Here is an 18,557-nt window from a genome sequence, read left to right on the forward strand (position 1 = left end):
GTAAAAAATAAATAATAATCCATGTAAACTCCTGGTGACTGTCATTTCTCTTCTTTGCCCATGTACCTCATAAAAGCCATATCCTTGTACATCTTTTTAGATTGGTTCATGTTTGAACATTGCTTCAACTTATTCCATAATTTTCTCACAACAGATTGAAATGCAAAAACTTTTAATAGTTGCCCGCACCCTGTACATTTTCAAAATTAAATATTCCCTGAATTTTTCCCAATAATGTAATAATCAATAATAATATAACTTTAGGAGCCGATTTTATTTTTCTTTGATTACTGCTGTGCGCGCTTCTGTCCACGAGGCGGTGTTGTTTCTATTCCTCAGCTGCGCCTGTGGCTCCTCTGCTCTGCGCCTGCGCACAAAGTAATTCGACCCTCAAACCCGGATGTAACCAACGCCTAACCTGTCCGAAGAAAAACGGTGAGTAGAGTTAAATAAAATTGTCTAAAATAACTAGTGACTGTTAATTATACTTTGGGACACATGTAGGAGAATCCCCTTAACATTACTAAGTTTCTCAAGAGAGAAAAAGCTTGTTTATTTGTTCATTTATTCCCGGTGTGTTAAACTTTCCGAGCCATCAAGCCTCATTTAGTCTTGGCTAACGTCAATCTGAAGTTGCTGTCAGTTATCACCAATTATTGTGCAATTATTTACTTGTGTTTATTTATTTTTTTATTCTGTCACTAGTTTACTAAGTTTGCGAACTGTGGCAGCTTTTTGAAAGTTGGCAGCGTTTTAATTTAAACTTTATCAATCTGAGCCAATTCAATCGTTTAATTGTCACAATCAGGCTCAGATTTTGCTAGTTGTTTTTGTTGTGGTTAGTGCTTCTACATTTCAAGTTATGGCTGAAAGTTTTAATAGTTTTCACCTCTGAATTTATCCGACGAGTTGCTTTTTTAGCGGAAGTGTTGGGCAGTATCCGCTCCTAAATCACATTGAGCTAATAGGCCGTCGTTTTTCACATTTTTGGTATGTAGCCTATGCGGAAGTGATTCACTGTCATCAATAAGCTCTTGAACATACATGTACTAACACGTATAGCACGACTGATGGCAGGAGATTAATCATTTCTTCTGTTGACATTATTTCTTCTAACTTACCCTCCAACATATCACCAAATGAAAGTGCTAAAGTCAAGAGTGCATTCATTTTTTGAAACCTGAGTAATTTTTTTCAGAAACATTGGAAAAAGGCAACAAGCAACTTAGCACGAAATGACTCAGAAATTAGAAAATAAAGTAAACAGTACATGAATGTTACCTCAAAATTAGCACACTAAAAACCCAAACACACTAACAAAAAGGAAAAGACACGACAACACAACAACAATAATGATAATAGTAATAATAATAATATTGATAATATAATAGTAAGCTTGGAGATTACCTGAAAAACAATTCTAATAATAATTTTATAAAATATTTTTAATAGATATAATTATGATAATTATGAAATATATAGTTCTTTGGACACTTTTTAACATTTTATTTAATTTTTTTAATGTTCTAAATCTACTGCCAAGTTGCCCTTTGTCTTTTCCCCCATGTTTTGAAAGAAAGCAAACCAATTTGCCCAGAGTTCAAAGGTTTAAATACTTTTGAAAGGTGTCTGAATGCAGCACAAGAAAAGTGATGTATAGCCAGGTTTCAAAGGGTTAATATGGTTGGCTAATTGAGATATCGCACTTGTGCACTTTATATTTTAACCCTATTTAACCCTATTCTTGATTTCTTGATTTAACTGAAAATGGCCTAGAACATAATCAGTGAAACTACAAGCCTGCTACAGATGAAATTTCTTACAGCTCTGTGCATTTTAATGGTGGCAGTTAAAAACTTAGAATAAGGTTATAAATCAAATTCCTAAGTAATGGTTAACTAATGCAGGCCTCATGGTAATTCAAAGTATGAATCAATGCAATATATTAACTTATATTCCACCCACCAGGTAGGAAATGTGGCAAAAATACCCCCAAAAAACCTTCATATTTCAATGAGAACATGAACTCTTCTGCTTTGAGAGATGTTGAACAAATGCATGGTGCTGAAATAAACTTTAGTATAAGTGTAATCCAGGTAATTTTGTGTGAACTAATCACATCAAGTCATAGTGACTCAGTCTTTTGTTAATGATGAGCAATGAGGAATTTGTTATATGTCTTAATTCATGCATTAAATTACCATCATACATTACGTTAGTATTTGACTTGTACCCTTATTATAAAGTGTCACTTTTTTAATTATGATGGCGTAAGTGGTTGTTCTTGTCAGCACACCTGCGTGTGAAAAAGCATTTTTACAGTCGTAGAACTGCAGGTCACACTGTATGAAGACTGCAGTTTTTGTAAAACACTGTAAGGCCTGAACTGACAGATGTTTCACTTACGTCGTCCTCCTCATTTATATCAGTGAGGACAGACTAGCAGAAACACCTCATTAAAAGGCAATACAACAGCACCACTAACTACATGCTCCAAAATAACCATGAAGTTGAATCAACACTTCTCTAAACTGTATAAGAAACGGAACATTATAACTTGTATTAAAGGTAAATTTTATTGCAGGACTGTTGTAGTAGACTGCACGATGTGTTATGGAGGTAAAATCTTATACTGGAACTTTAGATATCAAGTAAATGCAGTGGATAAAAAAAAATACAATATTTTAACATGTAAGAATTATTTTAATGTTGTGCAGTTTGTTAATATTATTGGCAAAACATATTTAACCCTTTGAAACCTGGATCAACATTAGTTTTCATGTGCTGTGTTCAGACACCTTTTACAAGCCGTTTAACCGCTAAAAACATGGTAAAAAAAAAAAAAAAAAAAAAAAGGCAGCAAGCAACTGACAAGAAAAATATCCCACAAATTGCACACAAGTTGCAAGAAGTTAGTGAAAGGTTACACCAAAATTACCTGAAAAGTAGTTACGTTTAAAAAAAACAAAAAACAAATGAGGAACAAATTAGAACACTATATTCAAAATTATTATAATTATATATTTAAAATTGTGCAACAGAAAATCATTTATACATATATATATTTTTGAATTTTAAGCATTTTTAAAAAATGTTCTCATTTGTTTTTAACTCTCTTTTTTGGAGCTTTTTTTCAGGTAATTTTCTTGTAACTTTTTACTGATTTCTTGATCATATTTAGGCCATGTTTTGTTTAGTTGTCTTTTACAAGAAATCAAACCAATTTGCTCAGGGCTCAAAGGGTTACAGTATCAAAAGTGAAAGTACTCAATGGAAAAATTGCCTATATGAGTCTGATGCTATGTATTAATAATGCTGGTGCATACTCACATGAGGAGCAATTTAGCTGGTCTCGGCTGGGCTAAATCTAGATATTTCAAATACTCTGGTGCAGTTTAATGTGCTGATTGTACTAATGCATCATACTTTATAAAGTTATAATATTTTATTTGTAAAATCTCAATCTGCTCTAGCTTCTGGATCTTTCTAACGGAGTAAAAGTACCCATTAGGTGGCAGAACTGCCTAATTATAACCGACTACAACTGTATCTGTCAATATGTATGAAAAAGTATATTTCCCTCATGTAGTAGTCTAAGTAGTATAAAGTAACTAAAAAAATCAATACTCAAGATAAGTACAAGTACCTCAAAATCATATTTATGGATAATACTTTAATAAATGAACTTACCATCACCGTCCCATACAAAATGGTTCCGAAAATTAGATTTATAGTAGCTTTCAGCCAGTGTGTCGCTCATAACATTTCCTGGCCTGTTGATGTAAATGTGTGGTTACTTCCTCCCTCAGCGTCTGCTGTACTCTGTCTCTAACTGTCTGATGTAAGCTTCTCTACTGTATCTGCCGACACGCTTGTGATGTTTCCTGTTTTCTTTTTATCCCTGTAGATGCAAACTATAAAATGTGTAGTGGTAGGGGACGGTGCAGTAGGAAAGACCTGCTTACTGATCTCCTACACAACCAACAAGTTCCCCTCCGAATATGTGCCTACGGTAAGAAGATTTAATAATAAAGGTTGAGTTGTTTTGAAACGCACTGTATGTCGTATACTCACCAACCTCTCCTTCCTGTTAACCGTTAGGGACTGTTTTACACGCTTTTCGTGCTTCAGTTTTTGATAATTTTGCCAAGATTGTGTATTTGTGTTTGATCTTGGAATTTCCTCCTCAGCTCCTACAATAAGTCAAAAATACACAGTGTAAACAAAGTTGTTACAGTCATACTGTTAAGTGCAAAAAAAATGCGCCATTGAAACTCATTCAAATTGCTATTTTTGACCCAACAGCCATCAAATCATAAAACATGCATTGGATTATTTCTGGGTGTCATTATGGAATCTATTTTTTTCAATTTTCCACCTGTCATTTTTTAAAACCATATTTGGCATATAGAGAAAATACATGCTATTTCCACCGCCTGCACTGTCATAATCATTGTTGCAGGGAATCATTAAAATACCCCAGGCTGTGATAATAAGTACTTTGCATGTAGTATATTGGAAATAATTCATTTTTTGTGGGGTTACAAAACAAAAAACTAAACATAAAAGCTTCATGACAAAATTCTGAAAATGAATGAATATTTGATATTTATTATTAGAGCTGATTTTGGTTAAAAAGAAAATAACTCAATGAAAGTAGAAAGTAATATTAATTTATAATATTTTTTAAAGCTTGACTTTAATAAGCGCATTTTGTGCACAGAACGATTTGACTGTGTGTAAAATTAAAATGGGGTTAATAATTCTTCACAGCAGAAATACAGTGCAATCAAACACCCTGCATATTGTCTTTGTTAAGTTATTTGTATATTTTGTGTGTGTGCTCAAAGGTTTTTGACAATTATGCAGTGACAGTGATGATTGGGGGAGAGCCCTATACACTCGGCCTCTTTGACACAGCAGGTAACATGAATTTCTTCTTTTTTCTTCTATTTCTGTCATTCTAAAATATGTTTAAAAAAAAAAAAAACTAACTTCCCTGTTGTCCTTCTGGTTGCCGCTCACAGGTCAGGAGGATTATGACAGGCTGCGTCCTCTCAGCTATCCACAGACGGACGTGTTCCTTGTATGTTTCTCTGTCGTCTCCCCCTCATCATTTGAAAACGTCAAAGAGAAGGTCAGTTTTTCCTACTTTTTTTTCACTGACGATGAAAAACATGGCTAAATTTTTTTGTTAAGTGTCACGTTTAAGTGTTAGAAGTTAGGATTATTTTTTATTGTTGATTAGTTGTTGATTAATCACTAAAGTGAAATAAAGTGACGTCATCAAATGTCTTATTTTCTCTAACCAATAATCCAAAACCCAGAGGTAATCAGTTTAAGAAAGTAGCAGATAGTTACATTTAAAAAGCTGCAACAAGGGAACGTTTGGCATTTCTGCTCAGAAGATTATTTAAATATTAAAACGTCAATAAAATACTTGCAGACTGAGATTTTTCAGCTCTACAGATGTGACATGGTCTAAAGATTTTGTTGAATTTTACAGAATAGAGGAAATGTTTTTGCACTGGTAATAAGTTGTCCTCATCCCAATGAGTCTGCAACATCTCATTGACAGTTTCTTTTCTTAATTACTCTCAATAAAAACTTTTAGTGGCAAAAACAAGAATTTCATGATACAAGAGCAGACTTTCTGTTACTGTTGTTACTGATACTAAAAAGATCATTTTTATTTTAAATTTCATTTTATTTTCATTTTAAACTAAATTCAACAAACAAGCCACAGTTCTCATATAATAAATGTTGTCTTAATACAAATAACTGTAAAAGAATGTCCTTTACATGAATAATCTGAAATTGGCAAAATGTTACTTTAAAGGCATACTATGCAAAATTAATGGCTTACTGTTTGTTAACACAACATTCAAATCTGGGTGCGAAAAAAGGATTCTGGTACACAGTCGTAGACATGACGGTGAAGGAAGAAAATAAGGATTTTATTTTTATATATATATATTTATATATTTTTTTTTTATCCACCAGTGGGTTCCTGAGATTACTCACCACTGCCCACGCACACCCTACCTGTTAGTGGGCACACAGGTGGATCTGCGGGAAGACAGCAACACAATCGAGAAGCTGGCAAAGAACAAACAGCGCCCCCTAAATCCTGATAGCGGGGAGAAGCTGGCTCGTGAGCTGAAGGCTGTCAAATATGTGGAGTGCTCTGCTCTGACACAGGTATGGGGAATTTTTACATTTTTATCACACTTTTAGGGGCCATCCACACCAAGAACAATAACTTAAACAAAAGCCAAATTATGATGTACCCACCTGCACTGATGAACAATAACGTTGTGTTTACAGTTTTGCCAAAAGCATGCCTCATGCTCCAGCTGTGTCGGTAGCTTAGGAAAATAAATATTGATGAATTACCGTGTTGTGCAGGGAAACAGTAATCAGTACAACAAACTTCAGCGACCTGATCAGCAGCACAGACTGTTCGGCACTGTGACTCAAGTAAAGTGATGTGTCTTTATGTGTAATTTGAAGCCTAGTATTAGGATGTTTAAGTGTTTAATAAGTTTCATTGCCTTCCACAATAGCCCAGACAGAGTGATAAGAGTAAACCATCTGAAAAGTGTTTCATGTTTGATGTGACAGCCTGTAAATTCAGATGAATTTTGATTGGCTCTCACACTGCCTGTTCAAGGTGGGAATGTCACGCCGGGAACGGAGGTAATAACAGTCCTGAAACGAGGTCTGTGTAAAACGTAAAGCTGGAAAGACGTGACCATGGGTGGCGCAAGTTGGGCAAATGTGAAGTTTTGACGTCGTGTTTTGCGTGTAACCTGGAGATTTAAAAAGCAGCTACCAGCAGTAAGTGGCTAACTCAAGGAAGAAGAATAGTGGCTGTAAATGTACAAAATAATTGAGAAAACAATCAGCTTCAAGAACCCCTCAGAGGATGAGATTAGCCGCCATGTAACAGGAAAGGTATATGATTGTTGTTGCCATTTTTATTGTTTGCAAAGAGCTGCTTATGCGTATGTTGCATGTCGCACTAAAGGCCGACGCTGTTGTGTTGAACGTCATGCCCGTCACTTCTGTTCTATGTCTGAGATACCAGTATGGTGTCTAAAAAATCACACACTGGAGCTACAAGATGCCGAAGTTTGGTTTTGTGTGAAAATGGGAGGGTGGTGTGAAGTGGGGACTTAGTAGCAGAACTATAGAGCGACCTCTGTGTTATAAGAGCCAGTGTTTCTGTTAATCAAATCGCTATGAAAGTGATTCCAGCAATATCTTTCACCATTATCGTTGTCTGTATAGTTTAAGTTCAAGTTTATTTGTCGCATACAGTAAAATTACAGGACTTCTCCCTCTCTCAGCCCTTAAAATAGTACAATAAATAAAAATAAAAATGCCTAACCTGAGAGAGAGAGAGAGGCTCTAAACGAGTCAAGCCGAGTCGGCAGTCGGGATTTTTAAAACTATACATTTTTTGTTGTATTTATGGTCATTGTTCTTGGTGTGGACTACCCTTCAAAATGAAAGCATGATAAATAACAGTATTCTGATTTTTCGCCATCTGTATTGTTTTCTGCTCACAACAACCAGCGAGGGCTGAAGAACGTGTTTGACGAGGCCATCCTAGCTGCCCTGGAACCTCCAGAGACCAAAACCAAGAGAAAGTGTGTCCTACTATAGACGAACAACGACAGCGAGAGATGTAACGGTGTGAGAAATGTAGGTGAGGTGAATTAAAACATCAGAAAGATCAATGGCTATTATGAAAAAAAGGACAAAACAAAAGAGGAAAGGAGGTACAACGCCATTGAGACTTATTCTAAAACGCGTGTACACTGATTGTGCCTTCAAAATAAACTTTGAATGAGGCTGAGGGAGCAAAAACTTCAGCATGCAGTAAGTGTCACCTATCTCTGAAAGCTTTAGAAATCGCAGTGTTCATTTATTCAGGTGGGGCGGGCCCCCCTGCCTGTCACTGTTGCTCCATTTTTTAAAAGAAAGATTCTTCTATATAATTGCCTTTGACCTCCTCTGTGTTTTACTTATTGTGGCCTTTTGGGGCTTTAAACCCTGTGTCGGGAATTATAAATGGGGTAACACTCTTAACATTAAGGTTTTTTAATGAACTTTCGTTAGTACATTTAAAGGGGCGACTTAATGTTAAGTGGTACTCTATTTGCTTTCTTTCCCGACCCTTTTGGATTAAATAATGAAAGCACAAGAGATTTATTTTCACTCCAAACAAAGATAGATGTCTATTACTGTTATTTTACGCCTATTCTCAGAGACTTCTGGGGACGACAAGTGCATTTTCACCAATTTCTTTCGTTATTTTATGTATATTGTTTTAATTCTGTGACTCTGTTTTGGGACTTTTTTTTTTTTAAATCTTATTTTCATTTTTAGCAGTTATTCATTTTGAAACTTGAGATTTTATTTTATCGAGATTTTTTTTGTTGCTAGACTACCAACTTTGAGCAATTGATAATATAACAAATTAAGTTGTAATATTTTGAATAGATCTTGATCTTGATAGAGATTAAGATGATAACCTTTTGCTAGTAAATTTCTGGGTGTTTGTAATCACAGGATATTTTTAATAAAATGGTTTAATGATAAGGAAAATAGCTATTGTATTGTTTGCTTGAGGGAGAATGGTGCACTCAGAACAATTTATATGAGAAGTGGCTCTAGATGACCACAGTGTGTTTAAATTCAGTGTTTTTCACTGAAGCACATTGTTGGGATCCTTGAAGTTGAATTTATGTTTTAAAACCACGGCTGGTCACTTTTTAAAAAACACATTTTTGTCACATTGAAACTAAATATTTTGAAAAACGCATGAGACAGATAGTCTGAAAATTCATATTTGATTAGCGCTGCCTACTTTGACAGTTTGACTGCAGATCGACATGATTGACAGCTATGTTAGAGATTCCTCAGCTCTGATTGGTTGTTGTTATTCGTGTGATAAGGCCATACGAAGTGCCACAAAGTAATAAAGTAGGCAGAGGAATATGATTTTCTTTCCTCACTAACATCATTGTGAGAGAAGGCTGTTATGGGTGACCACCACAGTTGCAGGGGTAAATCTTTAAAATCTCAATTGATCTCTGATTGATTGATCCAAGTTCTATCAGCAGGAGGATTTGAAACATAATGAAAAACCGTAACACAAAAACCTGTACACATTAAAATGATAATAAAATAATGACCGTCTTTGAAATACAACCATGCATGTTGACTCACATGCAGCCTTAAAACCATGGATTTATAAAGAAACCTGGATACAGCACTGAAGGTGGGGCTTTGTTCATTCCCATAAAAGTTGCTCAGTGGCATGTGAAGCCAAAAAAGTTTGATTTCCCAGGTATGAAATGACCCGTATCTTCCACATTACACTGTAAAATCTGAAAAGCTGGTCTTACTTAAAATAATCTTGGAAACCAATTGCCTTGAGAAAGGAAATTAAATATTTTTCATGATATAATTTTAGCAGCCTCAGTAAACTAAGTTAGTCTGACTTAACTGGATCATCACAAAGAGGATTTTGCCAATTATCAAGTTGGGAGATCTGCGAGTTTTGCTTTGTTAACAACAAGAAACTACATACATGGTATGGTATGGTTTACTGAAGTTGCCAAAATTTAGATTAATTTAATTAAAGATGTCAATTTTAAATTGCAACAACTTCACAAAACTAAATATAACTTAATTTTAAGTAACACTTAGATATAAAGGAAACATAAATTAAGCTTAAGAGTTATATTTTCTTACACTTTTCAAGGCAATTCTAGGTATTCCTAGTTTTTTTTTTATTTTTATGTAAGTATATGACTCTTTTAGACTTTTTAAATTATATCAGACTGAATAAATCAAATCTTGATAGCTAAACAAGTCATTTCTAAGGGTTTGTGACACTACCTCTTGACCAGCACAATGATGTCACACAATACAGTGCTACTGTGGATGCAATATAAACTGCAGAGTATAAAATGCATTACTAAAGTGCAGAAAAGTGCATCGTAATCACACTAAAAGCAATATTAGAGTAATGTTTCATAAAATATTTAAAAAACAGTAATTATCATAAGAATTATAGTAAAACCTAAATCAAAAGACTTCATAATCATAGTAACAGAATATAAAAATATGCTTAATTCAAATTTTGATGATATCTTAGACACATCTGGTCAAAAATAAACTCAAGAAAGACATATTGTGGTATTTTTGATGAAACTACTGTATTTATTAGATTTCTTGGACAGACCTAAAAGTACTGCTTGTGCAGAAACATATGGAAGAGTTTCACATGCAGATGAGGGGCAGAACACAAGACAGACACAGATGTAGTAAGTATAGTTAATTTTGGTATTTAAAATGTTGCAGCTGACGTGAAGCAAAGACTCAGATATACAAATAAATAAACCAGAATAGAGAAGAAGACATAAATACAGTAAATGCTCAAACACCTGCTAGTCTATGACGCAAAGAGTTTGCATAAAATCAAAATAGCACTGCAATGTTTCCCTGTTAGTTACGGTTAAGTTCAGCTTTAAAAGCTTTGTCAGTTCAGTGTGAGATTAACTGTTGAGTGCGTGTGCATTTGTGTGTGTGCATGTCCGTGCACGCTGTTGTGTTTGTACCTCACTTACTGTTGATGCTTTGTCATTGTTCTTTGTTTTTTCACGTGCTCTAACTTTGCAGCTTTTACAACAGAATCCTCAAACTTAACTCTGACCGCACTGCTCCATTTGAATGTGAGTTAAAATAAGGCCAAATATGTAAGATAATTTGGCGCTAAAGGTGTGAACTATAAACTTTCATTGTCTACGTTGTTCCTATCCTGTCTTGTGTTCAGGAGTGTCCGTCTCGTGGTTTGTTCGTGTCTTTCTGTTCGGTCGGTTTGGTTTTGTTTGCGGCTCCTCTAGACTCTGCAGGTGTGGATGGTGACTGTGTTCTTGCACTGCTGGCAGCGGACTGAGCAGCACCAAGAAAACTTGCAGGAGCAGCGCTGCACCACCTCAGCCCGGCCCGCTCTGTATCCCGGCCCGCAGCACACCAGCTCACAGCCATCGGGTGCTAGCCGAGAGGTCCCTGGGTGAGTTTTAGAAGAAAGGCGCATCATTTTTCTGTAATTATTTTGATTGATAATGTGTATTATCGCTCATGCCGGGAGCTTACCGTTACATCTCCTACCAGCAGTCCCGGGGATACCGTTGTCAGGGTCGAGATGGCAGAAATCTGGGGAGGGCGCAAGGTACACAAGGTCTCTGGCAGCAGGGGGTTTGACCTGGGGGTCACGGGGGAGCAAGGCTGTCCTGGATCCTATACGAGTCAGGCGGACCTAAGAGCAGGAGGATGTTGAGAGCTACAGACTGGGAACTTTCAAATATCTGCTTCAATTTAGCTAACTTCTACATGTGATTAATAACTATGCTAAATGAAGCACGATACCTCTGTGGCTCCATCAAAGCGCTCTTTGAGCACCACGCCAACGCGCCTGAATGGAGGCATAACCTTCCAGCATGTCCTTAGCTCGCAGGAGCCGGAGACACCGTGACACTTACACTCCACCTGCATGTTGTGAAGGATGGCCTGAGGATGGTGAATGTAAGCAGAGCTGAATGAATCTCACGTTTGGCAATTTTGGAAATGAATTGAGATGTTTTCAAAGAATCGCGAACACCAACCTTTCGGCCGGCCTCGTTGTTGTGGAGGTTCATGAGTGGTCGCCCCGCTGACAGCCCCTTGGCTCGTTCCGGTTCGTCCACAAAAGTTTGGGAGAAAGCCACACCATAGGACAGATTGTCACTGCACCCTGACCACTGAAAGCCTGAGGTGGGACCATTGAAACAACTACACGTCAATTTAAAACAAAAAATCACTGCTGTGTTTTTCAACCTGGATCCTGATTTCCAGTATTTTTGTATCAAAGTGAGGAATGGGAACAACACTATTTTTTGAAATCGCTCCAATACTGAGCGAGCCGGCGGCAGTGAAACAGGCTGCAATGTAAATACTCGGGGCAATTGTGCACCATCATTATATCCTCTAAAAGCGCTTGTTTTTGACAGCGTTTTAGTATATATGGAGCCAGCACATTTTCACATCTAACTGGCTGAATTAAGGGTTAATTTCAACCAAACTGGAGTTGGTGATTGTTGGAACAGTAGAAAGACAAAGCAAATTAGCTTTTTGTATGGTTTACTCTGTTTCTGTCTACTCTGACTGAAAGTGTGTTTTATGACGATAAAATTAACGTTCATGTAAATGAAGTCTGGTGGGTTTGGCGATTTTGTTTCAGGGCCATTTCTGGTTTAACAGAAAAGATCTTCAACAAAATACTGACCTCTGTAGGGATCCTTGTCAGCGGGTTTGCAGCAGTATACCGTGGTATGAAAACTGTTTTCATTCATTTAGGGTCATTGTAACTGATAATAATAATAATAAGAATTCAGTAATACAGTAATATCTTGACACTGCAGTATTTTCTGGTTATCATACCCAGAAAACCTCATTTTGTTGTCAAACACTCAGAGTAACAATCTGAGCCTGTCAGTGTCAAGGCGTTGAGACTTTCAGTAGACACAAATTGACCGTTGCAAATGCCCTTAAATTGTGGCCTGTTTTGTGGCTGCACTAGCACTCACTCTCAATACTGAACCAATTTCAAAAAGTTTTGCTCCCATTAGTCACTCAGACACAAAAACATGGGCTAATAGGATCCAGCCTGAATAATATCAAAGTTATCCATTAAACAGTGAATTCATGCATTAACTTAAAAACACTAGTATCCAAACTGCCTTAAAATTGTAAGTTGCCTGAAGTTAAGAAGATAAGTTGAGTTAATTTTGTAATTTTGATTCAACTTGTCCTTTAACATTCAATCAACTTAAAAATGTTAAGGCACCTCGGACACTGGCTTTTTTTAATTTTTCAAAAAATACTTTACTTTTACAATGTAGATCCCACAAGGCAGAAACAGCTGCTTCACTGCAGTTTGTGTTTTTTATGGCCACAATCTAATCTGTAATTTCACAGCACTTTGACAGCTGATGGAAAAAATACCTGCTGTGACATCTCTGCCTTGGATGTGGACATTAGTGCTCTATTTTTGAAACTTTTAACCAGAGAGAACAGCAGCAGCAGTTTTTTTTTATGCCCATGTGACTCAGAGCGGATATATGCGTTACATTTTCATGCAGTGGTATCCAAGCTCACCCTCGGGGCTGACCCCCCTGACCTTCCTGTCACAGCCACACCTCTCCAGCTCCCCGCGGGTGCAGGCTCGGGTCACAGCCACTGCCACGGCTGCTGAGGACAAAGCGTGCACAAAAGCCGCCTCACGAGTCCCTGAAATCAAAACAGAGCACACCATGCAGAAATCCTTTATGTGAGGGTTGTTCATCATACGGAGCAGGTAATTCTATATGACACATTTTCAATATGAGGATACCTTGGTTCATGACTCTGCCAAATACATTGATCCCACGTGGGGTGGTGGAACAGTTCCAGCGGCGATTCCTGAACTGGTGCTGGCACTGATGGTGACATGCATAGCAGTGAGACATAGCGCTCTAATGACTGCATCATTCCTGCTGGTCATGAGCCTTAAACCATACCTCTTCTATGACCATCTCGGCTGCCTTGCGTACGGACTCCATGACCTCCCCTCGTGCCCTGCACACCCCCACCTGCCCTGGGGTCAGCCCCCTCAGCCGTGCACATGGGGCAGCACCGGACACGGCCCTGGAACGAGGCAGCCTCGCCAGGGAGCTGGGACACAAAGGTTGGATGTGGTGACTCAGAGGTGTTTTGGAAAGGGAATTATTGTGCAAGGAGGGGAGAAAAGAGAGGATGCATAATGAAGAAAAGGGGAGGGAGCGAAAAGAGGAAGAGCGCACGAAGAAAAGAGGGTACAAAAAGGATGACGAGATAACGACCGAGTTTTAGAGAGGATGGAAACAAGGGGAAGACCAGGCAGAGAAGACAGAGAAGACACAGTGAAGGCAGCGAGAAAGAAAAGAGAAAAGGTCACCAGGAGTGAGACAAAGAAAGAGAGGGGAGCGACTGAAAGAGATTTAGAGACATGTCACCATCTTTTAAAAGTTATAGCATGACAAACAAACTCCCTCTTTCTCTTCCTCCCTTGCACGCTAGACTTACAGCCAGTTGGTTGCCATGGTGGAGTGGGTTGCCCATAGCAAGAGGAGGAGGAGTGGTGCCGTGAGATTGACAGTGGAGACAGTTGGCATCAGACTGTCTGTCTGTCCGTCCGTCTCTGTGCGTCAGGCTGGGTCTTTGGACAGCACGCTGCCCGTCTCCACAGTCAAAGTGATCTGCCTCTCTGTCTGTTGTGGTGTTGGTTTATGTTTCTGGCACGGAGTCTGGGGATGATCCCCGCATATCTGGTGAAATGACAAGTTAACAGACCGAGAAAGAAAGAAAAACACTTAATTTCATGACAATTATTCCAGATTAAACCCTCGTGGATAATGTCATGTTTTGCAAAAGTAACACTATAGACTTACCAGTTCATAGTCCTGTGATATCCAGTTATCCTTCTCTTTGATATTGAGTTGATCAGATTGAAATTTAATCCCAATTTTAATCAGTAAAGACGTTCATCACTTTCTTCACTCGTGCTGTCAGTGACAGCGAAAGCATGCTCACAGGAATGTCTTACAAACTGCGGGCAAAACTCCCCAGAGTAAAGGAAAATCAAAATAAGATCTCCTCTTTGTCAGACATAACAAAGCTTAATTTAACATCAGTATGAGATTTCGACCATTTTCTAAGACTTCTTAAATTCAGCCCCTGAGAAAAAGTCTTCCTCTTGTCTCAGCCTGATCTTAATTCAAGATCTTAGAATTCTCTTTTTTTTTTGTCTCTCATTCGGTAATCTTTATTTCGTCAGAAATAATACACTCTTGAGATAACAAAAAGATCCAAAAGAAAACTTGATTGGCTTGTAAGTGACCCTACACGATTTCAGAAATTCATCTCAGTGATCAAATTCAAGCCTGTTTTATCTGTTCTCAAACTTGTCTCTGAAGCCTATGAAGACAGCAGGAGACCTCCCACTGATCAATTCTTTTGCTCCTGTGTTAGGAGAAACAGATCAGAATTAAGTAATTTTCAAATAAGAAGCAGATTTATTTCTGATGAGAAAAAGAAAAGACTAATGTTAGCAACAAATTTTTCCTCTGGTTCATCCTTTGCATGCAAAAATAAGTCCACGTCCAATTTAATTGAACAGAATTTCCCCCCAAAAAAGACAAAAGTTAAAATCCAGAAGTGCCAATAAAAGTAATTTTTTTTTTTTTTTTACAAAAACATTGTGTCAGCAAGTTCTCAGTTGCGTTCCGAGAAAACAAATGTGTCCACTCCGGGTTGAAACGGCAGAATGAGTGAGAGCGGTGAGATGGGAGTGATGGTTATAAAGGAGGTAGAGAATGAGGCTGGGAAAGAGGAGAGGCGTGATCCAGGGTGTGGAGTGATGCTGAGGGAGGAGGAGGAGGAGGAGGAGGCGTTGAGAAGGATAATAGTTATACTACGTAAGTATTAAGAGTGTAAGTATGCTTCCTATTGTGCAGTTTGGCATGAGACCTAAAATCTGAGTCTGCACTGGAGATAATGACCTTTGAATGACTGCCACAAATTGTATCTTTGTTCTGTTTTTTTTCTAAATTCATGTTAATGTGAGTGCATTTGCAGCTGAGAAACGTTATATGAAGTTTTTGTTTCCTATTTGCTCAGCAGGAATATTGATCCATCACATTTTGCAAAAAAAAAACCCCTCACATCAGAAACTGTGACACAGCATTTCTGTTTCCACGTACATGCACATGCATGTGAAAAAGTGTCTTACCTAATGTTTAATTTTCCCAAACTTTGTTGCTCATTTTACGAGCCCCCCCCCACCTCCCCTTCCTCTATCTCCCCCGCGTTTGCCCTCTCGTTCTCCCTCTCTCCCACTCCCTGTATTGTCTTAGAAGAAGGGGTGACATTTAGACAAGGGGAAGAAAACACACTGCCGACAAATATTGGAACTGAGGCAAATAAATCACGAGATAGGAGGGAAAGGAGGGCATAAGGAGAGAGCGGATGGGTGTTACACTGGGGTTAGGAAAAAGCTGTAAAGAATAACAAAGCAGGTTAGTGACACCCAGTTTCAGAGAAAAAGTGGACATTATTTGTGTGGATATAATTGTTGTAACCTGATTACCCTCTAAATTTTTATTTATGCACTGAGGAACACACATCACAACATACAGACTATATAGCATGAGTAATCTTTATTTACTGCAAATCATTAGCATAAAGTGATTATTCAACTTAAGTGTGCTTTTTTTTTTTTTTTTTACAGTTTATTTAGTAGTTTTCCCTCTTTTTGTCTTTTTCTGTTTGGCCAGTGATGTAACGTTACGGAGAATCTCTCACACTTCTAAGAGTAGTCCGCTATAGGCCTGAAACTGGAGGGGCAGCGGCTTTTGTAAATGTATTTCTTTTTGCTGTGAGAGATGTAAAAGTATTATTTCTCTTTTATTCCATGGCACAACCTTGAATGTTTAAGGAATGTTGAATGTTGAATTGAATGTTTCAAATTATTGGCCTGCTTTTTAAAAGTCTACTTTTCATGCGTTTATTTGAATGTTGTTCTTTCACTTGTTGTGGACGACTAGGCTGTAGCTTTAAGGTCTAAGTCAGATAAATAAACGGCAAGACCTACAGTAACTTTGAAGCTGACTATTCTGTTCTTTCCACGAGAAAGGCAAACAAAATAATTGTCATAGTCCTTGAATGAGACCTAAGACAAAACCGTTCCTCTGGCTTGCGTGTACTAATGAACTAATGAATAACAAAGAAACTAATATTAAACTAATCTATAATTTAAAACATTTAAATAGGTGATTTAAATGTAGCTTAACCCATTTGCTATATATGCCCCTTATTTTTTTGTAAAATAGTCAGTGACATCTATAACAAATTATATGCCTATTCTATATAAACTCTCAATAAACTACTAAAATTTTTAAATGGAATGAATAATTACCTGTTTTCTTTGGTATTTTTTGTCATTTATAGATATGCAATAATGATTGCTGGGTAATATGTGTCTTGATGCTGTCCAGTATCAAGTCTCTGTTCGATCATGTGATCAGACGATATGTGCATGGTAACGTCATAATAGCGTGCACTGGGGCCCATAATCATTGGTGACCATAAGGAATGATGCAGGACTGAGTCCTAAAACCCAGAAATGAGTTAACATTTAGCAATCTGGCTTCCTTTGTCTCTAAGTCCATGAGTTGATTGAACAGGTTTTTGTTTAGATGCCTTACATAAGGTCTGTGGTTAACACAAGCTCAAGAAACTTTCACATTTTTTCCATCCATACCTGCATTATTGTCCGCTTATCCGAGGTCGGGTCGCGGGGGCAGCAGGCTGAGCAAAGCACTCCAGACAACCCTCTCCTCAGCAACACTTTTCAGCTCCTCTTGGGGGGACCCCGAGAGGTTCCCAGGCCAGATGAGATATATAATCCCTCCACATCTTCTGGGCCTGTCCTGCAGCCTCAATGCGAAGGATCAGCGTCCTTTAGTCCGAGCTCCTTCTGGATGTCTGAGCTCCTCACCCTATCTCCAAGGATGAGCCCAGCTACCCCACAGAGGAAACTCATTTCAGCTGCTTGTATCCGCTGTCTCATTCTTTTGGTCACCACCCAAAGCTCATGAGCATATTGAGGGTCAGAACATAGATGGACTGGTAAATTGAAAGCTTTGCCTTCCTGCTTAGCTCCCTCTTCACCACGGCAGTCCGGTGCAATTCCTGCATCACTGCAGACACCGCACCAAATGCTCCTCTCTACCCTCACCTGTGAACAAAAACCTGAGTTACTTGAGCTCCTTCGCTTGTGCGACAACGTAAAATATGTCAGTGAATGCACCACCTGTTAATTTTAAAGCCTTTTAGTGTCTTAAAATGACTTACAAGTAGTGTTATCACACTGAACATGGCTTTAAAGTCTAGTTGTGGTGGTGAAGTCGAATGTGGTCTAGTTCGTTGATAGCAGAAGTTTAGCTTTTTCTTCTAGTGATTGCACTTATGCTTCAGAAATAATTTAAGTAGTGTTCATTTCTAAAAATTATTTTTCTGTCATCATCATTATGATCTGTATTATAAACGTTCATTTGCAGCAGAGCCTAATTTCTGTAATAATCCACAATCCAATGGAAGTATCCCACTGACTTTTTAACAGGGGAACCAGGGCGAAGTTAACTTCCATGTTGGCCTATAAATAAATGCCACCCTGCTGCACTCTGTGACTGATTATGACAAAACTGTACTTAGTGTGTTTTATTTAATGTTGTTTTATCTGTGGTTTTACTTCATGGGTATTTTTATGGGAGTGCTGCAATTTTCTTAATTTTATGGATGATTAAATTATGCCATTTCTTTTTAATCCCAGAGGCCGATACAATAAAAAAAAGATGTGTGTAACAGTCTCGTCACACCTGATGAAACTTGTTTACTCCTCCTAAGGGCTCATTTGTTGAAAC

At 37.9% G+C, this 18,557-nt stretch overlaps 2 protein-coding genes across 2 annotated transcripts; one reads left to right on the forward strand and one right to left on the reverse strand.

Moving 5' to 3' along the window:
• The first annotated feature begins 304 nt into the window (after nt 1-304).
• On the forward strand, nt 305-8,616 carry cdc42l (cell division cycle 42, like). The gene is made up of 6 exons (XM_042489422.2): nt 305-435; nt 3,908-4,012; nt 4,851-4,923; nt 5,028-5,137; nt 6,004-6,201; nt 7,582-8,616. The coding sequence occupies exons 2-6, from the start codon at nt 3,908-3,910 to the stop codon at nt 7,669-7,671; spliced, it is 576 nt and encodes a 191-aa protein (XP_042345356.1). The 5' UTR covers nt 305-435; the 3' UTR covers nt 7,672-8,616.
• A 2,050-nt stretch (nt 8,617-10,666) lies between these two features.
• On the reverse strand, nt 10,667-17,012 carry wnt4b (wingless-type MMTV integration site family, member 4b). The gene is given in 8 exon segments (XM_088084385.1): nt 10,667-11,088; nt 11,176-11,338; nt 11,449-11,594; nt 11,597-11,827; nt 13,216-13,347; nt 13,451-13,535; nt 13,617-13,770; nt 14,161-17,012. Coding segments are annotated over 8 exon segments (1,170 nt in total). The 5' UTR covers nt 14,250-17,012; the 3' UTR covers nt 10,667-10,918.
• Between the last annotated feature and the right edge of the window lie 1,545 nt (nt 17,013-18,557).

Source organism: Plectropomus leopardus, chromosome 11 (genome assembly GCF_026936395.1).
Source record: "Plectropomus leopardus strain MGB_pleo_1.0 chromosome 11, ASM2693639v1, whole genome shotgun sequence".
NCBI lineage: Eukaryota > Metazoa > Chordata > Actinopteri > Perciformes > Serranidae > Plectropomus > Plectropomus leopardus.